This window comes from Phacochoerus africanus, chromosome 8 (assembly GCF_016906955.1).
Source record: "Phacochoerus africanus isolate WHEZ1 chromosome 8, ROS_Pafr_v1, whole genome shotgun sequence".
In the NCBI taxonomy this organism is placed as follows: Eukaryota; Metazoa; Chordata; class Mammalia; order Artiodactyla; family Suidae; genus Phacochoerus; species Phacochoerus africanus.
In genome coordinates this window covers 2,951,428-2,972,720 of record NC_062551.1, presented here as the reverse complement: position 1 = coordinate 2,972,720, position 21,293 = coordinate 2,951,428, and the positions used below count along the sequence as shown (strand labels likewise).

General features: G+C 56.7%; 1 protein-coding gene across 1 annotated transcript in view; it reads right to left on the bottom strand.

The window, feature by feature from the left end:
• Positions 1–1,151: 1,151 nt before the first annotated feature.
• LOC125132435 (collagen alpha-1(I) chain-like) overlaps positions 1,152–21,293 on the bottom strand; it is a 210,619-nt gene continuing 190,477 nt past the window's right edge. Inside the window, exon 4 of the mRNA XM_047789665.1 lies at positions 1,152–2,967. Coding sequence (XP_047645621.1) covers positions 2,921–2,967 — 47 coding nt within the window. The 3' untranslated portion in view covers positions 1,152–2,920. The remainder of the gene's footprint in view (positions 2,968–21,293) is intronic.

Genomic DNA, 21,293 nt, shown 5'->3' with positions numbered 1-21,293 from the left:
AGGGGAGCACTGGATCCGACCAGGGGTTTGGTCAAGTGGGCTGTGGCCTGTCCATCCAGCTCCCACCGAACACGGCGGCCCAAGTACCCTTGACTTTGACCGCCAGGAGCACAGGGGCCGGCTCCCCGCTTCTCAGTGGGCCGTGGTGGCAGGCACGTTGCTAAGCCTTCTAGACGTCCTGCCGAGTGGACCCAGTAACCTCTGCTGCAGGTGGTGGCCATTCAGGATTGAGGTAGTTCAGGTGCTTTACTGTATGTCTGTATGTCTGTGGCTATCTGTCTGTCTAGCATCTATCTGTCCACCGTCTATCAATCCTCTATATATTAACTATCATCTATCTGTCTATCTGTCCATCTACCTGTCTGTCTGTCTGTCTGTCTACTGTCTATCAATTGTCTATGTGTTATCTATCCATCCACCCACCCACCACTCCATCTGTCCAACCATTCATCTGTCCACCTCCACCTCTCCTTTCACTTGTCTGTCTGTCCATCCTCTATGCCTTTCCACTCCTTTAATCATCCATCCATCCATCCACCCACTCCCATTCAACCACCCATCTGCTAAGCCATCCACAAACATGTGTTGAGCTTAAGCATGAGATATTTAAGAGCAGGATCTTAAGCTGGACCAAACTGAAATTCAGAAAGGTACAGGCACCCCTATGTTCACCACAGCACTATTCACCATAGCCCAGACGTGGAAATAATATGAACGTTCATGGACACATGAATAGATTAAGAAGATAGGGTGCATCTGTAAAGTGGAATATTACTCAGCCATAAAAAGAATGAAATCATGCCATTTGCAGCAACATGGGTGGACTTACAGGTGATCACACTGAGTGAAGTAGGTCACAAAGAGCCAGACAAACGCCCTCCGATACCACTTCTCTGTGGACTCTAACACGTGACACAGATCAACACTCCTACAAAAGAGCCGCAGACGCACATAGAGAACAGACTTGCGGTGGCCAAGGGGGAGGGGGCAGGGGTGGGAGTTTGAGATCCGCCGATGCGAATGCGTGTGCATGGAACAGATAAACCACAAGGCCCTACCGTACGTAGGGCACAAGGAACTCTGTGGCCAATATCCGGTGACAAACCATAATGGAAAAGAGTATGAAAAGAATATATATCTATGTGTGCGTAACGGAAACACTTTGCTGTGTAGCAGAAATTAACACGACATTGTGAATCAGCGATACTTCCATAAGATAACTTTTTAAAGAATGGGATTTTAAGGATGGGTTTACTAAGTATGCAGGGCGGGGACCCTGGCCCCAGCTGCGGTGATGGGGGGCGGGGGGCGCGGAGCCCAGGCCGGGAGGCCAGAGTCTGTGCGGGAAGGACCATCACGGCCGGAGCGCAGCCAGTGATGAGGGCCTCGGCCGTCAGCGCAGCGCTGAGGACCCTGGGAAGAGGGGAGCCTCCGTGTCTGCCGGCAGCTCTGGGAGTGCGGGTAGGAGACTAGGACGTCAGAGAAGAGCTGCACCTTCCCGTCATTGGGGGACAGTTAAGAAGAAGAAATCAGGGCCCCGGGCAGCGTCAGTACAGGTCAAAAGCAGGAAAGAGACTCAGGTCTCATTGCTGGAGCTTCAGGCAGGGAGAAAAGGCTCGGGAACAAGGGAGAAGGAAACCCAGGGGCCCAAGTTCAACCTGGTGAGCCGTCCAGACATGAGTGCTGAGACCCCAGGGTGCGGCAGTGCCCTGGGCAGGGCGGGCTGGGTGCCCTGCCAAGGCGTCCAGTGGTGCCAGCCGTGGGCAGACAGGTGCAAAGTGGGTGGGACCAGGCTGGGAGGAATGGGTGCTGGGCAGAGCAGTGAGGAAGCACGGATCAGGCCAGGCACTTAGGGTCTCCCCTGGCTGCTTATCCAGTCACATGTTTAATGACACTGATTATGGGCCGGGCACGTGGGCCACGCTGCAAACGAGACACAGCTCCTGGACCCCGGGAGCTGGTCGTCTAGCGGGGCGGGCAGAGTGATAGGAAATCACGCTGAGGACTATGAGCTGGGTGCTTGGGACATCCGTGGGGGCATCCAACCTCATGGGGGGGTGCGACTCCTCCGCAGGGGATGGAGCAAACTGGGGACAGGGCAGAGGCTCTGGGCTCCGGCCGCACAGCAGTCCCACCTGGGAGCTGCTGGACCCCACCCCAGAAATCCCCATCCTACTGATGGCGGGAGGGCACTGGGCACCCGTATTGAACACAGTCTCCCCAGATGATGGCAAAGTCTGACCAGGACTCGGGGGGGGGGGAAATGCTTCAGGGGTGGGGGCCTGATCTAGGCTGGGGGCACCGGACGCACACAGGCTTCCCAGGAGACGTCATGTCCTCACACAGTGTCTGCTTTCTCTTCTCCCAAAACCAGAGCCTGGGGCGCTTCTGGGTCAGAGGTCCAGAAACCTGAGGACCCAGCCCCTTTGGTCTTCGCCCTCCAGCGCTGCCAATGTGTGCCTCAGCCAGGCTGGTGCTCGGCCCTTCCCGGGGTGGTGGGCGCCTGGAGCAAGCATCCGATCAGAGGCTTTTTAGGCTCACCAGGAAGCAGACAGGTGCTTTGAGAGTCGCAAGGTTCAAAAAACCCTGTTGTGTCATGGACGAACGAACTCGGTCAGAGCGGCGGCGGATGGGGCGTGAGACGGGGCCTCTCTTCTCCGCCCTGGGGGACCCCACGGGGCTGGCTGCAGACCACACTTGGAACAGCAGGGCTCCAGAAGGCTCTCATTTACCACCTGATGGGGATTTATGTTGGAAGTTTTGAGGGGGCCTTAAAAACGAGAAGATGGTTGCTGAGATTGACGGCTCCGTGGTGCGTGAAAGATCGAAAGCAAGTACTTCCGTGGGGAAAGGAAACACGGGGGTGACAGGCAGGTGGCTCCAGGGTCCTGACGACACGAGAGTCACCACAAGCTTCGTCTCAGCCTCCAAGCTCCCTGCCCCGGAGCTGACGTCCGCTCCCCGAGCCTAAGGGTATGATTCAGGACAGCATAGGTCTTTAAATGCTCTGAGTTCCAATGACATTTTCAATGGCATTCTTTTGGGAAGGCTTATGTTTCAAAAATGACGTGCCACAGAATCAGAATAAAATACCAAGACTTTTTTTTTTTTCCCCCAGAATGAGCAAGTGGGGTTTAAATGGGGTTTTATAAAAGGGTAGAGATGCCGGAACGCATTTGGTTTGAAAAGCATCCTAAGGGTTATTTAGGGGGGAGAGGAGGAGAGAGACAGAGGGAGAGACAGAGAGAGAGGGAGGGAGGTGAGAATGGGCCTAAACACGAGAATATGAGAAAAGACCTCCTCCCACTTCCCACTCTGGGGAGGGGAAGACCCATAATTAATTCTGGTCTTTTGAGAAATTACCTGAAATGTGAAACTTTCTGCTGCGCAAAGGCAGCTTTCTCTGGCTAGAGCATTTATGACTTCTGGTTTGTCATTTAGCTCTGTGGTTGGAATCTGGTCCCCTGAAAATAGCCCTCAGAAGTGACTTTTCTCAGGGGAGTGTCACCCGTTTTCACTTGTTCTGTGAATGTAGCCTGTGGCTCTCTTGCTGGGGGGGTGGGGGTGGGGGCTCCTGTCTTCCTGAGCCTTTCTGAGTGTCTGTGTCTGGGGTCTCTTGCCTCGTGAGGTTGAGAGGTTTGTGTCCTGGCTCTGCTGGCTGCCTTCTTCTTCTAACTGGGCTCACTGCTGACAATTCCAACACTACGAACCCCAGAGGGCAAAAACATTCCAGCCATCCAGAAAGCAGCTGTGAAAACCCAAACCAAAAGCCTCAGATCCAGATATGTGCGCCACCGGCCAGGTGTTCCAGCCCTTGCCCTACGGTCAAGGTGAAGCACCTCCTTGCTTTGCTCAGAGCCTGTGAACCTCCGTTTAAGAACAGTTCTAGCTTTCTTGCTGCGTGTGTGCTCAGGCCACGGCAGTTTGTGGTGCTGCTAGATGTGGGCCAGTGGGGAGCTGCAAAGGAAAGGACAGTCACAAGCCTTCAAGAACATGGTAGAAGCAGACATCTGGGCATTTCATGGTGAGGCAAATGGCTTTGTATACTTGGATGGGCATGCTTCCTCTGCCAATTACTCCCCCAATTTGCCTGGGGACCAGGACAGAGGGAGGGTTTTCACTGCTTTAGATAACTGCAAAAGTGGATAGATCATGGGTGATTTGTGGGCGTGTGTGGGCATTTTTGCAGTATTTTCCAAAACTTTTTAACGGAAGAAGTTTCCCTCTCCAGGGGATGGCACAGGACGGGTGGGTGCCTCCTCCCTCACTGTCTCCCCCCGATGTGCAGGCTACTTTCTCCCCCAGGTGTTTGCAGGTGCTGGTTCCTCAGCCCGGGATGTCCTAGCTAGCTAGCTCTGCCCAGACCTGCCCTCCTGGGGAGACCTGCCCTGACCCTCAGCCTCTCTGTATCTTCCTCCCGGTGCTGAGCCCTCTCTGCCAGCTTCCTCGCTGTCACCTGACCTCCCCACTACTAAATACACACGGGATTCCGAGGCTGGCGCTCTGGACCTTGGATGGCACCTGGCCAGTGGCAGGTGGCTGCACGGACGGTCAGACCCCCCACGTGGCTGCAAGGCCTCGAGAAAGCAGGTCTTGGGTTCCTCCCCCAGGGGCGGGCACCGTTAGAACCCGTAACATCCCGGGTTTGCATCTGACCTTCAATGCTTGGGGGCCTTCGGGTGAGTTTCACACTGTGTTCGTGCCTCAGTTTCCCTATCTGTATGACGGGGACAAGGCCCGTGACTGTCACATAGTGTCACGAGGACTCAATGAATTAAGAGGTGAAAACGCTTAGCCCAGGCCCTCGCACATGGTCCCCTCCTCTTTGTGCTTTGATTACTGGTTCTCAGAGGATTCGACCAGCGCCACTACAGCCACCACTGTCGCCACGACTACGAGCGCTGCCACGGGTGCCATGGTTACCACGGTCACGGCTGCTCCTACATCCATCACCCCTTCTGCAGCCGCATGATTGCTATGCCGTCACGACGAGTCCTGGTGCTCCGGTGACTGCTAGGCTGCCTTACTATCACCAGTACGACTGCTTCAGTGGCCTCTGCCACTGTGAGTACCAGTGTTGCCATGGCTACCGCGACTCCCAGAGCAGCTCCTGTTCCTACTGCTTCTCTTACTGTTACTGTCTCTGCAAATCCTGCTTCTATTACAGCTATTATTCCTACTCCGGAAGCCTCACGATGCCAGGTTTATTGCCATTACATTCGCGGCAGCTGCTATTATTACTGCTGCTATTACTGCTGCCAGTACTCCTAGAGCAGCCGGTATTCCTATTAGGCCACACGACGCCTGCTGCTGTGACGATTGCTACTAATCCAATGATTCCTCCTGGGGTTCCCAGTAGGACCACTGCGACCAGTACTGCTGCGATGATCCCTCTGGTGCTACTGGCCTGACTGCTGGTTAGTACTGGGACTCGCTGGTGAGGCTTGCAATGCCCTCTAGCTTCCCTTGGGGCGCTGCCCATCCCAGGATCTTTGCCCTGGGTCTTTCTTCCACACTGGCCTCTAGGATGCTTTGCCCACTGTCCTGGGGGTGGGCGAGGCCTCCTTCAGGGACGGCACTGGGGGCTCTGCCCACCACACCCGGTGCTTGCAATGCAGGACCATCTCACCCTGAACCTGAGTTCAGCCGACAGAAGGGACAGTCTCACATGGTGTCAGCTCAGACTTGCCACACCCAGGGACCCCCCTTTTCCTAGAGACCCCACTGTGGCCTTGATCAGGCACCCAAGCTAACTGCCAACTCATCCATCATAAAAACACCCAGTGTTGAGTTTCTGTTCAGTGATATTTCAGAGTTATTCGAACCAAGAGTTCAAGGTTTAAAACCTCTCTCTTCCTCTTAATATCCAGTATTTGGACACCATTTTACAGATACAATATTCCTTTAAAGAATTCTTTTAAAGAAAAAGCATGCCTTTAATGGCCAACACAGCCAGGATCCTGCTTCCAGGCAAGACCCAGACTTGGGTCTAAGCTCCGCCTGCCCTGAGCAGTCAGCAAGCCAGCAGGCGCTGGGGCTGGACGGGCCTGGCTGTGTGTGCTCAGCTAAGTCTCTTCCCCTTTCTGAGCTTCTGTTTCTTCTTCCACGAAATGGGGTGAAAACAGCAGGTTCCTCCAGGGGTTCATATGCGGCTTCAGCGCTAAGGCAGCTCCCTGCTCAGCGGAGCGCCGGACACAGTGTCCTGACTGTGGACGTGAAGCCCCCGGACAAGAAGGACCCCACCCTCATGGGCCTCTCGGTGTCTGGCGCGGAGCAGAGGCAGGGCCCTTGGAGGGAACGAACCCAGAAGATGTCACAGGGCTGGTAGGCGGGGAGGCGGGTCCAGCGTGGCTCCTCTCTGCGGGCTCCCTGCCACCCCTGCCCCAGACCCTCTCCTCCCGCCAGGACGGCCCTGCTCTCACGCCTCGTCCTCAGTCCTCAGGGTTAAGCATCACCACGTGCGCCTCCTTCGCATCTAAATCGACAAAGTGCTGCCTCTAGAGCAACTACAGGCGGCTCCTCTCCCTTATTTTTAGCCAGTTCTTGATGAGAGCATTTCAGGCCGGCAGATGGCGAGGGCTGCTTAATGCAAACCATGCCAGCGGAAGACCACCAGCCTGGTCACGCGGGATGGTTGGTCCTCACCCCTCCCCTCTGCCCCCATCAGGTGAGGCCGCCGTGGGGCTTTGCAGGGACACTCAGACTGCACCTGCCATGCGTGCTGGTCACTGATTAACAAAGGGCTAAGGGCCAACCTCAAGACAAGGGGCTCGGGCAAGGGCCACAGTCACCGCGGACTGAACTCATAAAGGCGCCTCGTTTCTTTTCCTCTATCAGCTCACTCCTGGGGCTCCTCTTCCTCCTCAGACCTCAACACAGAGGTGCTCTTCCAGGCCAGCCCTTGCTCCTGGCTTCCCTCCCTCCTTCCCTGAGCTCCCCTGGTCCAGAGCCAAGGCCAGCCAGCCTGTGTGGCGCTCTCCCGTGTTCTGGGAAGGGCATCCCTCTGGGCGAATGCAACCTGCAGGCCTAGGGCTGGGCAAGCTGACTGCCGTGCCTTTTGTGCAAAGGAAAAGGGGCCCCTTGCTTTAGACAGGGCAGCACACAGCTTGTATGTTTAGCTCCACTTGAAAGCCAGGTGTTTTGGGCAGTGCACCAACCGTACCACTGTACGCGGCAGCCCTGCTTCGGATCCCCAATCCAGTGGCCTTGAATATTCAGTGGTGTGATCTCTTGCCAGCCATGCAGTTATGTCCCTGATAAACAGCCAGGCTGCTAAACTGCAGCTGGAAAGACAAAGTCACAAAGAAAACCGAATGGCGTGGAATGAACATCGCTCAAACCACGTGTGTGTTAAGAACCTGCCCCTGTAAGTACGTGCGCCTCCTCCTTGCTCATGTCTCTAAGCGACTCTGGGAATGTTGCTTCCATGAGTTTCCTGTTGTGCAAACCCACACCTTAAAAAATACTCTTTCCATTCACTTTCCAAAGTGGCTTGAGGTTTAATTTCCGGGTGATGCTGTGTCCAGTGTCCCATTTACACGGGTCTGGCTTCCTTGCGTGGCTTTATCACAAAGTACTGGAGGCTTAACTGACCTCTTTATTGAGCCCCATTTGTTTGTTACCCGTCTCTAGACTGGTGGCGTGTAAACCAATGAACAACAAGAGTGTGGGGGGTTTTTTTTTGGCTTTCAAGGGCCACACCCACGGCCACACCCACTTCTGATAGGAATCAAATCAGAACCACAGCTGCTGGCCTACACCACAGCCACAGCAACGCGGGATCCGAGCCATGTCTGCCACCGACACCACAGCTCATGGCAACGCAAGATCCCTGACCCACTGAGCAAGGCCAGGGATCCAACCTGCATCCTGATGGGTACTAGTCAGATTCGTTTCTGTTGTGCCATGCTGGGAACTCCAGCGACAGTGGTTTTTAAAAAAATTGAAGCACGTCATAACAAATGGGGCATCTCAAAGCTGCAGCTGCAGAAGGTGCCTCTAGGTGAACTTTCCAGCTCCCCCCTTGATGGGTGCACGTTCTCCGGGCTCAAAAGCGCCCTCTCCTGTTTCCCTCCCTCTGCCGTCTGCAGGACCCTTCCTGCTTCACCATGGCCCCCGGCCCCACGCCTTTCCCTTCCTGCCTCTCAGCTCAGCTCCTGCCCCCTTCTCTCTGCCTTCTTTTCCTGCGACACGTGGGGCCGTCGGGTTCAGACTGGAGGCTCCTGAGTTAAAAGCTGGCCCTGCCGGGCATGGGCCTCCCTGGTGATTTCGGGCGAATGGCTTAACTGTGAGTCGGCATCCATGCCTTACCTGCAAAATGGGAAGCGTGATGGCCCCTGCTTCAAAGAGCGGCCTCAGGATCAAAGGGGGGCATGAAGGCCAAGTGGTGATAAAAGTGCCCAGCACGTAGTAAATGCTCAATTAAATTAAACGGTAATGACTGTGTTTATGGCCCGTCTTGTTTTTTTACGACAGGCAACATCCAGTTTAGGGTCCTTGGTGCACAGTGACATTGTCCCTTGATTGGTCTCGAAGGGAAAATACCGACAAACATAAGGAGCACGTGCAAGGAATGTGTGTGTCTCTTGCCAAAAATTTCAACAATGGAGAAATGCAGAAAAGTGAAAAAATCGCGGCGTCCTGCCTCCTCATTTTTCCAACCAGAGGAAAGTGATGCTAGTGGTTGGCTCGGCATCCCTCCTGGGCAGGTGCATGTGTGAACGTGTGTGTGGGGGCGGGTGTTGTGAGTGTGTGTGCTTTTTACAGCAGAACTGTGCTGAATGCATCGCCTGTGTGGTGCGGCGTCTAGACCTGGTGTAGGGAGCATCTTTATGGTTTTGTCGCAGCCGTGTGGACCCGAAGGCGACCTGGTGGTCCAACCCTGTGCCTGGGACTCCTGCCCACAGGACACCCGAACTGGGGCTTGGCGTGGGGATGGCTTTTCTGTTACGGAGCGAATGGGAAGGTAGCGTGTGCATGAGTTTCCCTGCACGGTCGCCGCAGCGGGAAGGTTCTACGGCCAAGTAGGGGGCTTCTGCTGCTTTGGGCGAAGTCCCCAGGGGGAGGACTCTGGGCTGGACCCAGAGGAATTGTTGTCTTGGTCTCAGCTTTCCCTTTAGGGCCGCGTGCTGGAGCGATTCTGGCGGAGACTAATTCTGAGAAGAAAAGGGCTTCTGAATCAGTATAGAAACAGTTATTTTGCAAAAGGGCAAAGTTGGAAAAAAAATTGTCTTAAAGAGCATTACAGTTATAGAAATGTGTCGCCTAAAATACTTTGTAACGGTTTGTGGGAATGTTCTGAGCCGCATTATGAAAGGAGAGTTTTCGAGGGCAATCTAAAAACCAACGCCGAGCCCTAAGCACTTGCCCGACCCGCCCTGGCGATGTCACAACACGCGGCTCACAGGGCCACCCAGCTGCTGGACCCAAGGGACCCGGCTGCGGCCCTCCAGCCTCCTGTTAGGAGGGACGAAGAGAGGATTTGTTCTGGGAGCAGCTGACACCCCTGCCCGCCCGCCCTGGCCCCAGCATATGCGCTGAAAAGCTGGACGCTTAAAGGAAAGTTTTGCACTTTGATTAAAAAGGAAAAAAAAAAAAAAAAAAGGTCCAGCCACCACTTCCTCAATTGTCACAGCTCTTTCACCACTGGGAATGATGAAGGTTAGGTAAAAATAGACACAGTCATGATTTGTTACTTAGCAAGGCATCCAGGGCCATGTTCAAGTGCCCTCCCTGCATGCACACTTTGTCTTCTGGCCGCCGTAAGCGGATTCTAGCCATGGGAACCTCGGCTTCTTCTATGTGGCTCGATCCTCCTCAGCCAAGAGCCCACTCAGTCCTCCTCCCAGGCCTTTCCCCCCTGGAAGGATGGAGACTGAGCTGCAAACGCCTCATCTCTGGATGCACTATAAACCTGATTCGATTTAATCCTCCCGACTGGTCCTCAAGGGCGGGTACCAGCCTCAGCATCACCATCGGCGCCTCCGCCGTCCTCACTCTCATCACCATCGTAACCATCACCAGCACCCATCACGCCCAGCAAGCTGCCCAGGCTTAGTGTACTTGGCCGAATAGTGACCCCCGCAAGATGTCCCCGTTCTCACCCCCAGAATGTGTGACCTCACATGGCAAGAGGGACTTAGCCGATGTGATCAAAGGCTTAGAGGTGAGGAGATTAATCTGGATTATCCAGGTGGCTCAGTGTAACCACAGAGGTCTCCTGGGGTGGGGGGGGGGGAAGTAGGGGGCTCAGAGTCAGAGAAAGATGTGAGGACAGAAGCTGAGTCAGAGATTGGCAGCTGCTGTGCTGCTGGATTTGAAGGTGGAGGAAGGGGCCACGAGCCAAGGGATGCGGGCGCCTCTGAGGCTGGAAAAGACGAGGCAACAGATTCCCCCCCCCACCCCCCGGAGCCTCCAGAAGGAGCAGGGCCCTGCGGACAGCTTGATTTTAGCCTGCTGGGACCCACGGAGACCTCTGACGTGCAGGGAGATGATACACTGGGGCTGCTTCCAGCTGCTCCGTCTGTGGCCATACACCACGGCAGCCACAGGAGCTGCATGGATAAGAGCATCACTTTACAGCTTGGCTCTCCTGCTTCGTAGCCGGGTGCCCCTCTTGGAGCAGAGGCAGGCACACCATGGTGCCTGTCACCCAGTGTCTGTAGGCACCCTGGGGCCGACGCCAGCCGAGAAGGTTGTGCAGTCGGCCGCATGCTGAGCTGCGGGTGGCCCTGTGCTCAGCCAGTCTGGGGGCTGACTTTTGAATTGTGCTCCAGAGGATGCTGGAAAAACGAGGGTCGCCCACATCTGAGCATCAGAACAAACAGGAAAACGGCCCCCAAGGGCTCTGGGTGGAGGTTACCGTCTACCCCCGGCTGCCTGTCCCTGCCCGAGAAGGAGGCATCTTCTCAGAGTGTGAAATGAATGTCCCTCTTGGCTCACAGCTGGTCAGGCCCAGATCTTTCACATAAAAAAAAAAAAAATGCAGCGGGGACAAAAACCAAAAACCAGAAGCTGGGGGTGCTGGTGGAGGAGGGCAGGCAGAAAACGCGGGGTCCCTGGAGCGCCTGGCCTGAGCTTGAGGGACTGGGGCAAGGGCGGCCTGGCTGGGCACCCCTGGGGAGGTCAGAGGGTGGCTTGGCAGCCTCGGTGGCCTGGGTGATGCTCTGCCGAGGCCCTCTGCATGCCGAGACCTCAGGAGGGCAGAACACGCAGCTCCAGGAAGAATCTGAAACACAGGAACTTGGCAGAAACCCGACTTCTCTAAAAATATTAAAAGCCTGTGGCCCGCAGAGGCCTGATTGCGAGGCCCTCCGACTCCGACAGCCGGGTCCCTGACCGTTGAGACCCAGCGTGGTCCTGGCATTGAGCAACAGGGCCCTGCTCGTCCCCGTCCCCACCGCCCGCCCCACCCTGTGCCCACGGGAGGCGAGAGAGGAGGGGAGAGGCGACTGCTGGTGCAGCTGTGTGTGTGTGCGTGTCTGTGCGTGCGTGTGGCTGTGTGTGTGGGGTTGTATATGCATGTGGTTGTGGGTCTGGCTCTGTGTGTGCATGTGGCTGTGTGCATGGGTTGTGTATGTGTGTGGCTGTGTGTGCTCGTGTGTAGGCCAGTGTGTGGCTCCACAGCCCTCCTTGAGGGCCAGGGCGGCCTCTTTGCCCAGGACAGTCAGAAAAGCCCTCGGCACAGGTGTGGAGCCACTGCGGTCCTGGAGGGCACAGGTAACAGTGACAAAACAAGGGCTCTATTGAGCTCGGACTATGTGCGAGGCCTTGTCCTAAGCACATCATTGCCCCAGTCCCCGGAACCCAGGAGCCTATAAGAGCTACTTTTAGTCCCACTGAATGGAGCAATGAAGTCCAGAGAGGTGAAGTAATTTTCCTGAGGCCACACAGCACCGGGGCAGGGAATGAGGAAGCCTGGATCCAGGGCTGAGGCCCCAGGGCTCTACTCACAGCCTTGTGGGAGAGTACCAGCCAGAGCCACCTGGGCAGCTGCGGCCTCGGCAGGAGGACCCTTCCTCTCACCCACATTGGGCCTGTAAGTTGGCCCCCTGGCCCTCTTGAGGCTTCTAAACCCTCTGGTGCCTTTGCAGCGTGGCCTCCTCTCCAGGCCTGAGCGAGGGCAGCAGCTACGCTGAAGGCCCTGAGCCGTGGCGGCCACTGGGGAGGGGGTGTGTGTGGCTCCGAGGTCCCCCTCCAGGAATCTTCCGTCTCTAGAGTCTGGTCTCTCTGCTACACACCAGGGCATCGCATTGAGGCCTCTGCCTCGGGGAGAAGCGCCCACCTCGGCACAGGGGAGGTCCGGGGATGCATGGTGTCGCCTGTGCACAGCCTGCTGCCCGCTGCTCAGGGCCTCCCGCCCTCCCGGAAGGGCAGTGGGGCCAGCTGGCTTTCCTTCCTGGTGTCTGGCTGTGCAGCTGCCCCGTGCTGTCCCCAGCCGCGCCGTGGCTTCCTCCACGCGGAGTGGGGCTGTACCCGCGCTGGCCACGTGGGAGCGCGGCCCTGCCACCCGCAGGGTCCCTGCCCCTCTGCGCCTGGGAAGGAGGAGGGAGCCCTCGCCACCTTCCCTCTGGGCTGCCCGGCAGCATCACAGCATGACGGGGACAGGGACACGGACACGAGCAGCCTGGCTCCTGGGGAACCGGGCTTGGGGAGGTCTGTGGCGTGGCAGCCCTGCGCCTGGGTCTGGGGGCCCCATGCGGGGCTCACCTCCTAGCCCTCCCAACTTTCTAGCCACAGGGCCTACCAGCCCTCTGTGCCTTGGTGTCCCCATTAGGGACATGGCGGGGGGAGTAACAGCCTCGGCCTCATCAGCTTGGGGCCGAGCCAGCACATGCTAAGGGCTTCCTGCGGGTGGCTGTGCTTGTCACCTTCTCCGAGGAGGGGCGTTTGGAGCTGGCCTTGGTTGGGGATCGACAGCTCCTGGCAGCCCCATCACCCCACTTTGCAGGTGGGGGATGGAGGCCCTCAGTGAGGAAGGATCAGCTCCTGGGGGACGGTCCTTCGTCCTCTCTGTCCTCCTGAATGTCAGGGAAGCCAGGCCACCCTAAATATTTCACTCGAAGGAAACCGAGTACAGACTCAGCCCAGACACCACGGCTCCCACCCTGGGGAGGGGCGATGGTGCCACGTGAACGTCCACTCACATTGCACGTGACCTTGGAGGTGAAGGCTGCAGCAGGACATGGAACCAGCAAGGCCACTAACACCTGCCGGAAGCAGCCGACATGGAGACTGGGCCCCTGGCGCTGGTGGCAGAGAGCCTGGGTTCAGAGCCTGGCCCTGCTCAGAGCTGAGGCATCTCCCCGGGTAGATGTGTAACCAGCTCTGCCTCAGTTTACCCGTCTGTACAGGGCTCTCTGGAAAACACGGCAGGTGAACACGAGTTACTGCTCCTCTCTTGAGCCACCCTCTCGCTTCGTGGTGCGGGAGCCTGAGATCTGGACAGAGGAAGTGACTTTTCTGAGCAGCCCCCTGGCCTGAGCAGCCACGGGGTCGACAGAGCTGAGGCAGAACCTTCTTCTTGTGAATGGAGGGAGATTTGCTTTGGCGTTGGTTTCTCAGGAGTCAGAGCCTGGCTGGCAGCCCACACACGTGTGAAAAAGCCCTTGGAGGAAATGAGGGCTGGGTTGGTGTCCCCGTGCAGGGGCTGCTTTGCCCACCACGTCCTTGCTGGCTTCTGCAACGGCTATGACATCTGCCCTGCTCCTGGTCCTAGTGAGAGCGAGCCACAGCTGTGTGGCCTTGGGAACAGCACCTAACCACTCTGGTCTCGTTTCCTCGCAGCTGTGATACCACCGCCCACTGTTCCCCAGCCCCATGAGCCTGGACCGTGTCTTCACACTAAACGGAGCCACGTTTTCAAAGATGTTTGTTTCTCTGGGGCCATGTCTGCCTAGAAAATATGCTGAGAAAATAATACCACCAAGCCTTGGCTTGAACGACCGCCGCCGTCTCTTTTTTCCTCGACTGGCAGATTAGAGACAGTGACATTTATTTCTCTACTGGCATCAACTAATTTTATTCCCAAATGTTACACAGGCTTGATGCAAAAACCCTGGAAAGCACAGGAAACCATAAATTTGGAGGGAAAAGAAAAAAAAAAAAACATAGTAGGAATGAAAAGAAAAAAAAACCAAAACCAACCCCAAATGAAAAGAAAGTTTCTGGGGAAGGCTGTCCCGTTCCCAGGTTGAACAGCCATAAAGCCGCAGGGTTGTCGCTCTCCCGGAGGCCAGCTTGGCGTTTACTGGAGGAAATCCTCATTTTCCAGAACCTTCTGCACATCAGATGCCTGGTCCCCCCGAGGCGGACAGTGTGGGTGTCGGCCCAGGTCTGGCCTCTGACACGAGCAAGTCCCACCTGGCAGAGCACGAGGCGCTCTAGGGCCAAGCGTCTTCCTTTCCGCACTGAGTTCCCAGGGGGCCTGGAACGAGTGTGCTGACGTCTCTGTGACCGGCCCTCCTCCTCCGTGGACAGGGATCCTTCTAGATAAGTGTGTTTGTTGTGCCGAGGCCAGAAGGTGACTGTGATTTTGGCTCTAACCCGAGTATGCGTTTAATAAAAACCGGTTGCTTTGCCAACACAGCACGGGAAGCTTCAGGAAAGCAGCACGAGCAAAAGCCAGCGGCCGTGCCCTCGAGGGCCTCCATCCGGTCCAGGGACAGTCGACCCTGGAAAGAGACAGGGCCACTTCGGTTTGGCTGGCACTGTGGCTCTCCGTTTTCACGACGAGCAAACGCCAAAACAGCGTTGCAGCAGCAGACACAGGTGGAGCATTCGACGGCGGGCTGCTTCTTCGGAAGCCGACGAGTCTGCGATGGACGCCCCTTCGCACGAGGCGCTGGCCTTGGGGCCACAAGGTCTCCAGCACTGACGCCCTGCCTGGCGCACACAGGAGGGGCCCGGAAAATGCCAAATGAGTAAGTGAACAGATGGATGGGTCGAGGGGAAGGGGGGAAGGCGAGAATGCCTCCTGGGCTCCAGGGCGCTCATTCAGGCTTGAGATGAACTGGGTTTCAAATGGAATGAACGCTTAGCAGGTGGGATGAGGGCCAGCGGTGCCCCGGGTCTGGGGGCGCTTTGCCACTGGCCTCTGCTGGCAGTATTGGTTCAAATTTCTCTTTCATTTTCATGTTCAATCTTCTCTTGCAATTCAAAGGTCAATGCCAGATGGGGCAGGGCCCTGGAGAAGGACAGGCCTCAGCCAAATGTTTCCAGGCTGCTGGCTGGGAGCGTGGGTCCCGGCTCCTCAGGTGCGGGGAGGGGTCCCCAGGGTCCCTCGCGGCTTCTGCTTTCCTCTCCTGATGACCCAGCGACCACAGGGGGGACACTTGGGTGTTGAGCTGCCCGGAACCCTTTTGGCCCAGCATGCGCTCATAATCTCCAGCCCCACTCTGAGCAACCGATGACCCGGGGACCCAGGCCAGCTCCCGGTGCTGCCTGGGGTGACTGAGAAGGTGAGGGCAATGGTACGATGGACCGGCAGCCAGGGGGTGGCCTTGCCAAACGCCTGGACCCCGGCCTCCCGGATCCCAAGGGATGCAGCACCCCCTGCTGGCCGGTGCAGGCGTCTGGCCAATTCCCCTGCCCGGAAAACTAGCCGATGTCTCACCCATCCACACCTTGCTTTGGGGCAGCTGGATACGCAACCGGCCATTGGTGGGAAGGATAGTTTTTGCGAACGTGGTCTCCCAAGAATACGCAAACGACCTGCAATTCCACTCCTGGATACGGGTCCCCAAGAAGTCCCCAGCTGGGTCTGGCAGGCTGCGGGGATGAGGGTGTTGGAGGCACATGCGGGGGAGTATGGGAGCCGCCTGCCGCCTGCCAGGGAGCGCCGTGCAGGCTGGATGTCCGGGCGGTGGCACAGATGAATTTAAAAACAAAGCGCCAGTTTGGGGAAAACAAAACAAAACAAAGCAAAAAACTCAACCAGAGTGAAGGTACAACATAAACCCACGTATTTACCAGAAATAAACGCATGGATAAATAGTAGGGGGAAATCATATGAAAATTGCCAGTTGTTTCACTGATTTTTTTTTCTTTTTGGCTGCCCTGCAGCATGTGGAGCTTCGGGGCCAGGGACTGGATCTGAACCGCAGTTGTGACCTGAACCGCAGCTGTGGCCACGCTGGATCCTTTAACCCACTGTTCCAGGACTGGGATCGAACCGGCGTCCCTGGTGCTACAGAGATGCTGCTGATCCTGTCCTGCCACGGTGGGAACTCCAAAGCTTGGTTTTAAGCCACAGAAACGAGAATGTCATGTCGTGTGACCTTACAAAATTGCGATGTATTTGCAGGCTGGAGAGCAGAGCCGTGAGCACACATAGTCCGCACTTCATGCGGCAACGTGGACGACGGCGCAGCCATCATGTTCAGTGAAAGAAACCAGAAACTATGATTCCATTGTCCAGGGTTCAAAGCCAGGCCGGACGGGTCTATATTCGTGGAGGTTGGGGAGCACACGGTATTGGGGGGACGGGGGTGTGTGTGCGCCTGACGTGCCATGGCTTCACCCGGTGCCGTTACACGGGTGCCCAGTGGGTGCAAACCCACTGGGCTCAGAGTTTGTGCACTTTCTGTACCCGTGTCACCTTCAATAAAAGCTCAGGCAGGTCTACCTCTACGGGTCCAAGGGCTCCGACAAGAAAACCCAGGCCCAGCAGGCTGACTATTCCGTGTGGTCAGGGGTTGCTCAGGGAGGAAAGGGCACGAGGTGGGAAAAGGCCAGGCCCGCCCTCTGTCTCCTGGTGAACATCGGGGGGCTCCCGGCTGACGTCAGAGTCCCCCAGCCCCTCCCCAAGGTCCTCCTGTACCAGCATGCCGAGCGCCCAGCCCCAGCGACAGGAGAGGAGGAAGTCCCCACGGGTTTCTTTTTCTTGCCACCAAAGGGGCTGCAGGTATTTGTTCCTGAAACTCACAACCGTGCTAGTTTTACACAGAGTGTGAGATGCTGCAGGGAGAAACGAAACGGAGGACCTGGGGTCTGATCGGGCGGCTGGGAGTGATGCGGGGGGCTGGAGAGAGGGCCCCTCTGCTGGCCTGCAGCGAAGGGGCCACGGAGCTCAGCGTCGCCTTGGTCTGCTTATACCCTCACACTGGGATGGAGACCTCGTGGCTCTGTGTGGGGCTCTGTCGCTCACTGGGGCCTTCGGGCCTGACTCTCCCCAGGCCTGGGGGACGGATTCCATCATCAAAGGATGCCTGGGGACCCCGGAGTGCACATCACCATGTCCCATCTTTGCCTTGTCTTCTCCGTTATTTTAAAGCACCGATCACGTCCCAGTAGCAGAAAATGTCATGAGTGTTTGGGCTTTCAGGAAAGCAAAACAGGGGGAGCACATGATTGTTGCTCCCTAATTAGCCTCCCTCCCACCATGAGCTCGCGGGGAGGCTGTCCAGGCCCTGAGGACAGGCCCCGCCGGGTCCTTTGCATCCAGTGACACCATCTAGAAGGAGTTCATGTCACCATCACTCGTGGGTGACTTGTACATCATCCGTGCCCCCCCAAAACAGTCACGAGACATTTTTCAAAGCCTCTGGGAGCAAAGAAACCGATCACACGTACTCCCACCCAGAGAACTCGCCCTTCTCGGGGTGGCAAGAGCAAGTGAAAGGTGAAAGGAGATAGAGGAATTTTCTCTGAAACTCTCCTCTGTGCCCTTCGGTCTGGCTGCCTCGTGGGACACTACTCAGAAACTGCCCACTGTTCTTGAAATAGAAAGTGTTATTTCTGATCTTATTTTTCCAGAAGGGGGTGGCTCATGTGCTTGTTTTTTCCCCCCCGGCAGACAGTAGTTAAGCCAGAAAAAGTACTCAGGTCAACAAGAGCGTGTCCGATGGCCCCACATAAAGAGAGATTTTCTGGGGCCCTCGGGGTGCTGGAGCTCAGCCAGCAACCTCTGTGGCTGCAGTCAGAGGTCATGGAACCCCCACTGGGCCCGAAAATGAGCAAAGCAGGAAGGGTGGAGGGGTGGAGTGAAGCGCCCAGTGGACGGGGGACCCAGGGAGGCTGGGAAGCAGGTGTCAGGCAAGGGTTTGAGCCCACACCTGAGAAGAACTTGTGACATGAGGTCTGAGGGCATCTGAGTTAGGGATTCTGGAGAGAGGGAAGGGATATGCGGCTTCCTGAAGCAGCATGGAGGAGATCAGTGAGAGGAGGAAATTAAGATGCTGAGCACCAAATGCAGCTCTGAGCTTCCTGGCAGCCACGGCAAAAAGGGAGCATGATAAACTCTTCTGTACGAACAGCCAGGCAGGTCTTCCCTGCAGGTTTGGAAGTGACCTTGAAGGATAGATAGATGGACTTGGGAGGAGAGAGACAGAGTGAGCGAGAGGGCTTGTGAGCTGGGTGTTCAAACATTCACTGAATGAGGAAAGGAAACAGCAGGTCAGCAGCTTGCATAACCCAGAGGCCCATGGCTGGGAAACCTCACAGAAAGGCTCTTTTGTTGCTGTCACCGCAGCCCTGGAGGATGGTGGCGGGCATGTTGCTTTCCCTGCTCAAGAACACCTCCTCCTCCCCCCCATCCTCCTGTGTGTACAAATAAGGTCTGGCTCAGGTGCAGCCTCTTTCATTAGCCCACGGCCTCTGGACTTTGACCTTTTCATTCAAGGCTGGGTTATGTGCCATTCCTTGGATGGCTCTTGGCCTCTGAGGATGGTTTTTTGGGGGGGGATTAGCTACTTTTTTTTTCTTTTTTCTATTTTTCTTTTCAGGGCCACATCTAAGGCACATGGAAGTACCCGGGCTAGGGACGGCACTAGAGCTGCAGCTGCTGGCCTACGCCCCAGCTGCAGAAAAGAAGAATCTGAGCCATGTCTGTGACCTATACTGCAGCTCACGGCAATGCCGGATCCTTAACCCACTGAGCAAGGCCAGGGATCGAACCCGCATCTCACGGATACGAATCTGCTTCTTAATCTGCTGAGTCACACTGCAACTCGAGGTTTAGCCATTTAATAATGTAAGCTGCTCTTTCACGAGGGGCTGGCTTCCAGGCCTTCCTGCAGGTGGGTGGGTCAGCATACTTAACTTCAGGATGGGGGGGCAGGAGGGGTGGGGGCCCCTCCTTAAGCCCTGAGCACATGCAGGGGGACAGATGTTTGGGGGGCGTTTTAGGACAGAGGAGGAGAGCGAGGGTTTGGTTTGGAGGGGCGTGCTTCCTCCACAGTGAGAAAGAACGAAGCTGAGGATGCCTTGCATGGCTTCAAGGCACCGCTCACGCCCCTGCTGACCACGCCCTGGGAGCCAGGCCCCCCGGGTGGCTCAGTGATGCACCTGCGTGATGCCCGCAGCACTGTCTCTATGTCGCGTGGAGAGATATTGAACCTGGAGAGACGCCCTTGTCTGAGGTCCTCTGGGCAAATCGAGGGCAAAGCCAGGACGGGGCCAGGACTTGGAGAGGCCACGACACGCTCACGATGGCCCCGGACACAGGCGCTGGCGCTCAGGCCAGGCCTCTCCGCATCCAGCATCGTGAATTCACCCTGTGAAGTCACAGACCCACAACGAACTCCCCAGGGGACATTCCAGGCTCGTTCCTAACCTTTTGAAAGTGATGTCGCAGGATGAAAACACCACCTCTGGTCACAAAATGTCCCTTGTCATTGCGATTGGCGGCCATACATACCTGGGCCACCAAAGGTCTAATCCAGCAGGTGCTTTCAGAGGCTCTTTGGAAACGGGCCACCGTCACTGCGCACTCCATGGACCTTCCTCCCCAGGGCAAGCACCGTGGACCCCGGCAGGTGAGGCAACGGCGCTCTGGCAGGACCACCTGCCAGCGGCAAAGAGGGGTCTCACTTCTCACGCGCGGCAAGATCCGCCTCCGGCATCTCCTGTATTCAGACATCTCCCCAGGGGACAGGACTGGACTTGCCTGGGGTCCCAGGACACAGGAACTGCACACCTCGGCTTCACTGAGTCCCTCAACAAACATTTAAGGGGACCAACTATGTGCTGGGTAAGTACCTGGGCTACCAAGACAAAAAGACAAACTGAAGTCTGCAGCCCACCCACAAGCATCCGGGGGACACTCAGGAGCCAGAGCGGAAAGCTCGCATCAGGGGCAGACAGGGGAAGCCAAGCAGGTCCTCGCCCCCAGGGCCAGGCTGTGCTGGGAGTTTGAGCCTCGTCCTGCAGGCACTGAGCTTGGGAGATGCTGGGTGCTTTCCTGGGCGGGGGTGGGGTGGGGGGGGGTGGGCAGGGTGAGCCACTGGCGCCCAGCTCTCTGCAGCGGGTGATACCTGCTCTGTGCCTTCTACAGACGTCTAAGGAGGGAGGCTGGGATTTGGAATGATGAGCTGGCCCAGTGCTCCCTCATCCTACCGTCTCCACAGGCAACGGAAACCAAGCACCTGTTCTCAGTGCCCCGCGTAGGAGGCGGCACACCCACCCCTGCCCGTTCCATCCCACACCCCCTTCCTTTAGAAGCTGGAGAAACTGACAGTGGGGGGCATAGCACAGGACCTGACTCAGAAGAGGGATTATTGGCTCCGCGGGGACAGTCACGTGTCAACACCTGCTGTCCTGTAGGAACGGTTCCCGAGGAAGCTGTTCCCACTTTTTCTCCCTCTTGTAGCTAATAGCAATTTTTGCTCCGAGGCTTTGAGTCTCTGCAAGGCAGTCTGGGCTGTTCATGTCCCTCCGTTTCCACGTGGCCCAGGGCCTGTGGCTTCGTGAATCGTGATGGCAGCTGTCACAGGGGCACCTACTGTGCGTGCGCCACGGAGCCCAACGCCAGCGCTCAGGGGTAGGGACGGCCACCGTCTCTGTTGGATGTAGGGGAGACGGAGGCACGGAAGATGGGGTAACTCGCCACGGCTGTGACACCAGGAGCCACCGGGCCTGGGAACGGAAGCGTCGCAATCTCTTAAAACACACGGCGATGGTGAATGCGCTGAAAACCACGGAACGGCACACTTGAAAGGGTGGATTCTGTGGTCGGTGAATTTTGCCTGCTTTCTAAAATGCAGTAAGAAAGAGAGCCCTGGGGCCACGCAGAGCAGCCCTCCTGCCCCAGAGAACAGGGACCCCTGCCTCTCTGCCACTGGCGTGAATGCCCCCAGAGGCGGGGAAGTAAGACAGAAAAGAGGGAAGAGGAAGGAAATCAGCGAGAATTAACTTCGTTAAGTTCCAGCTCAGCCGCACGATCCCCGCCAGGCCCCGAACACCTCACCCTGGGCCTCAATTTCCTCATTTTATTTTTATTTATTTTTTATTTTTTTGTCTTTTTAGGGCCGCTCCCGCGGCATATGGAGGTTCCCAGGCTAGGGGTTGAATCGGAG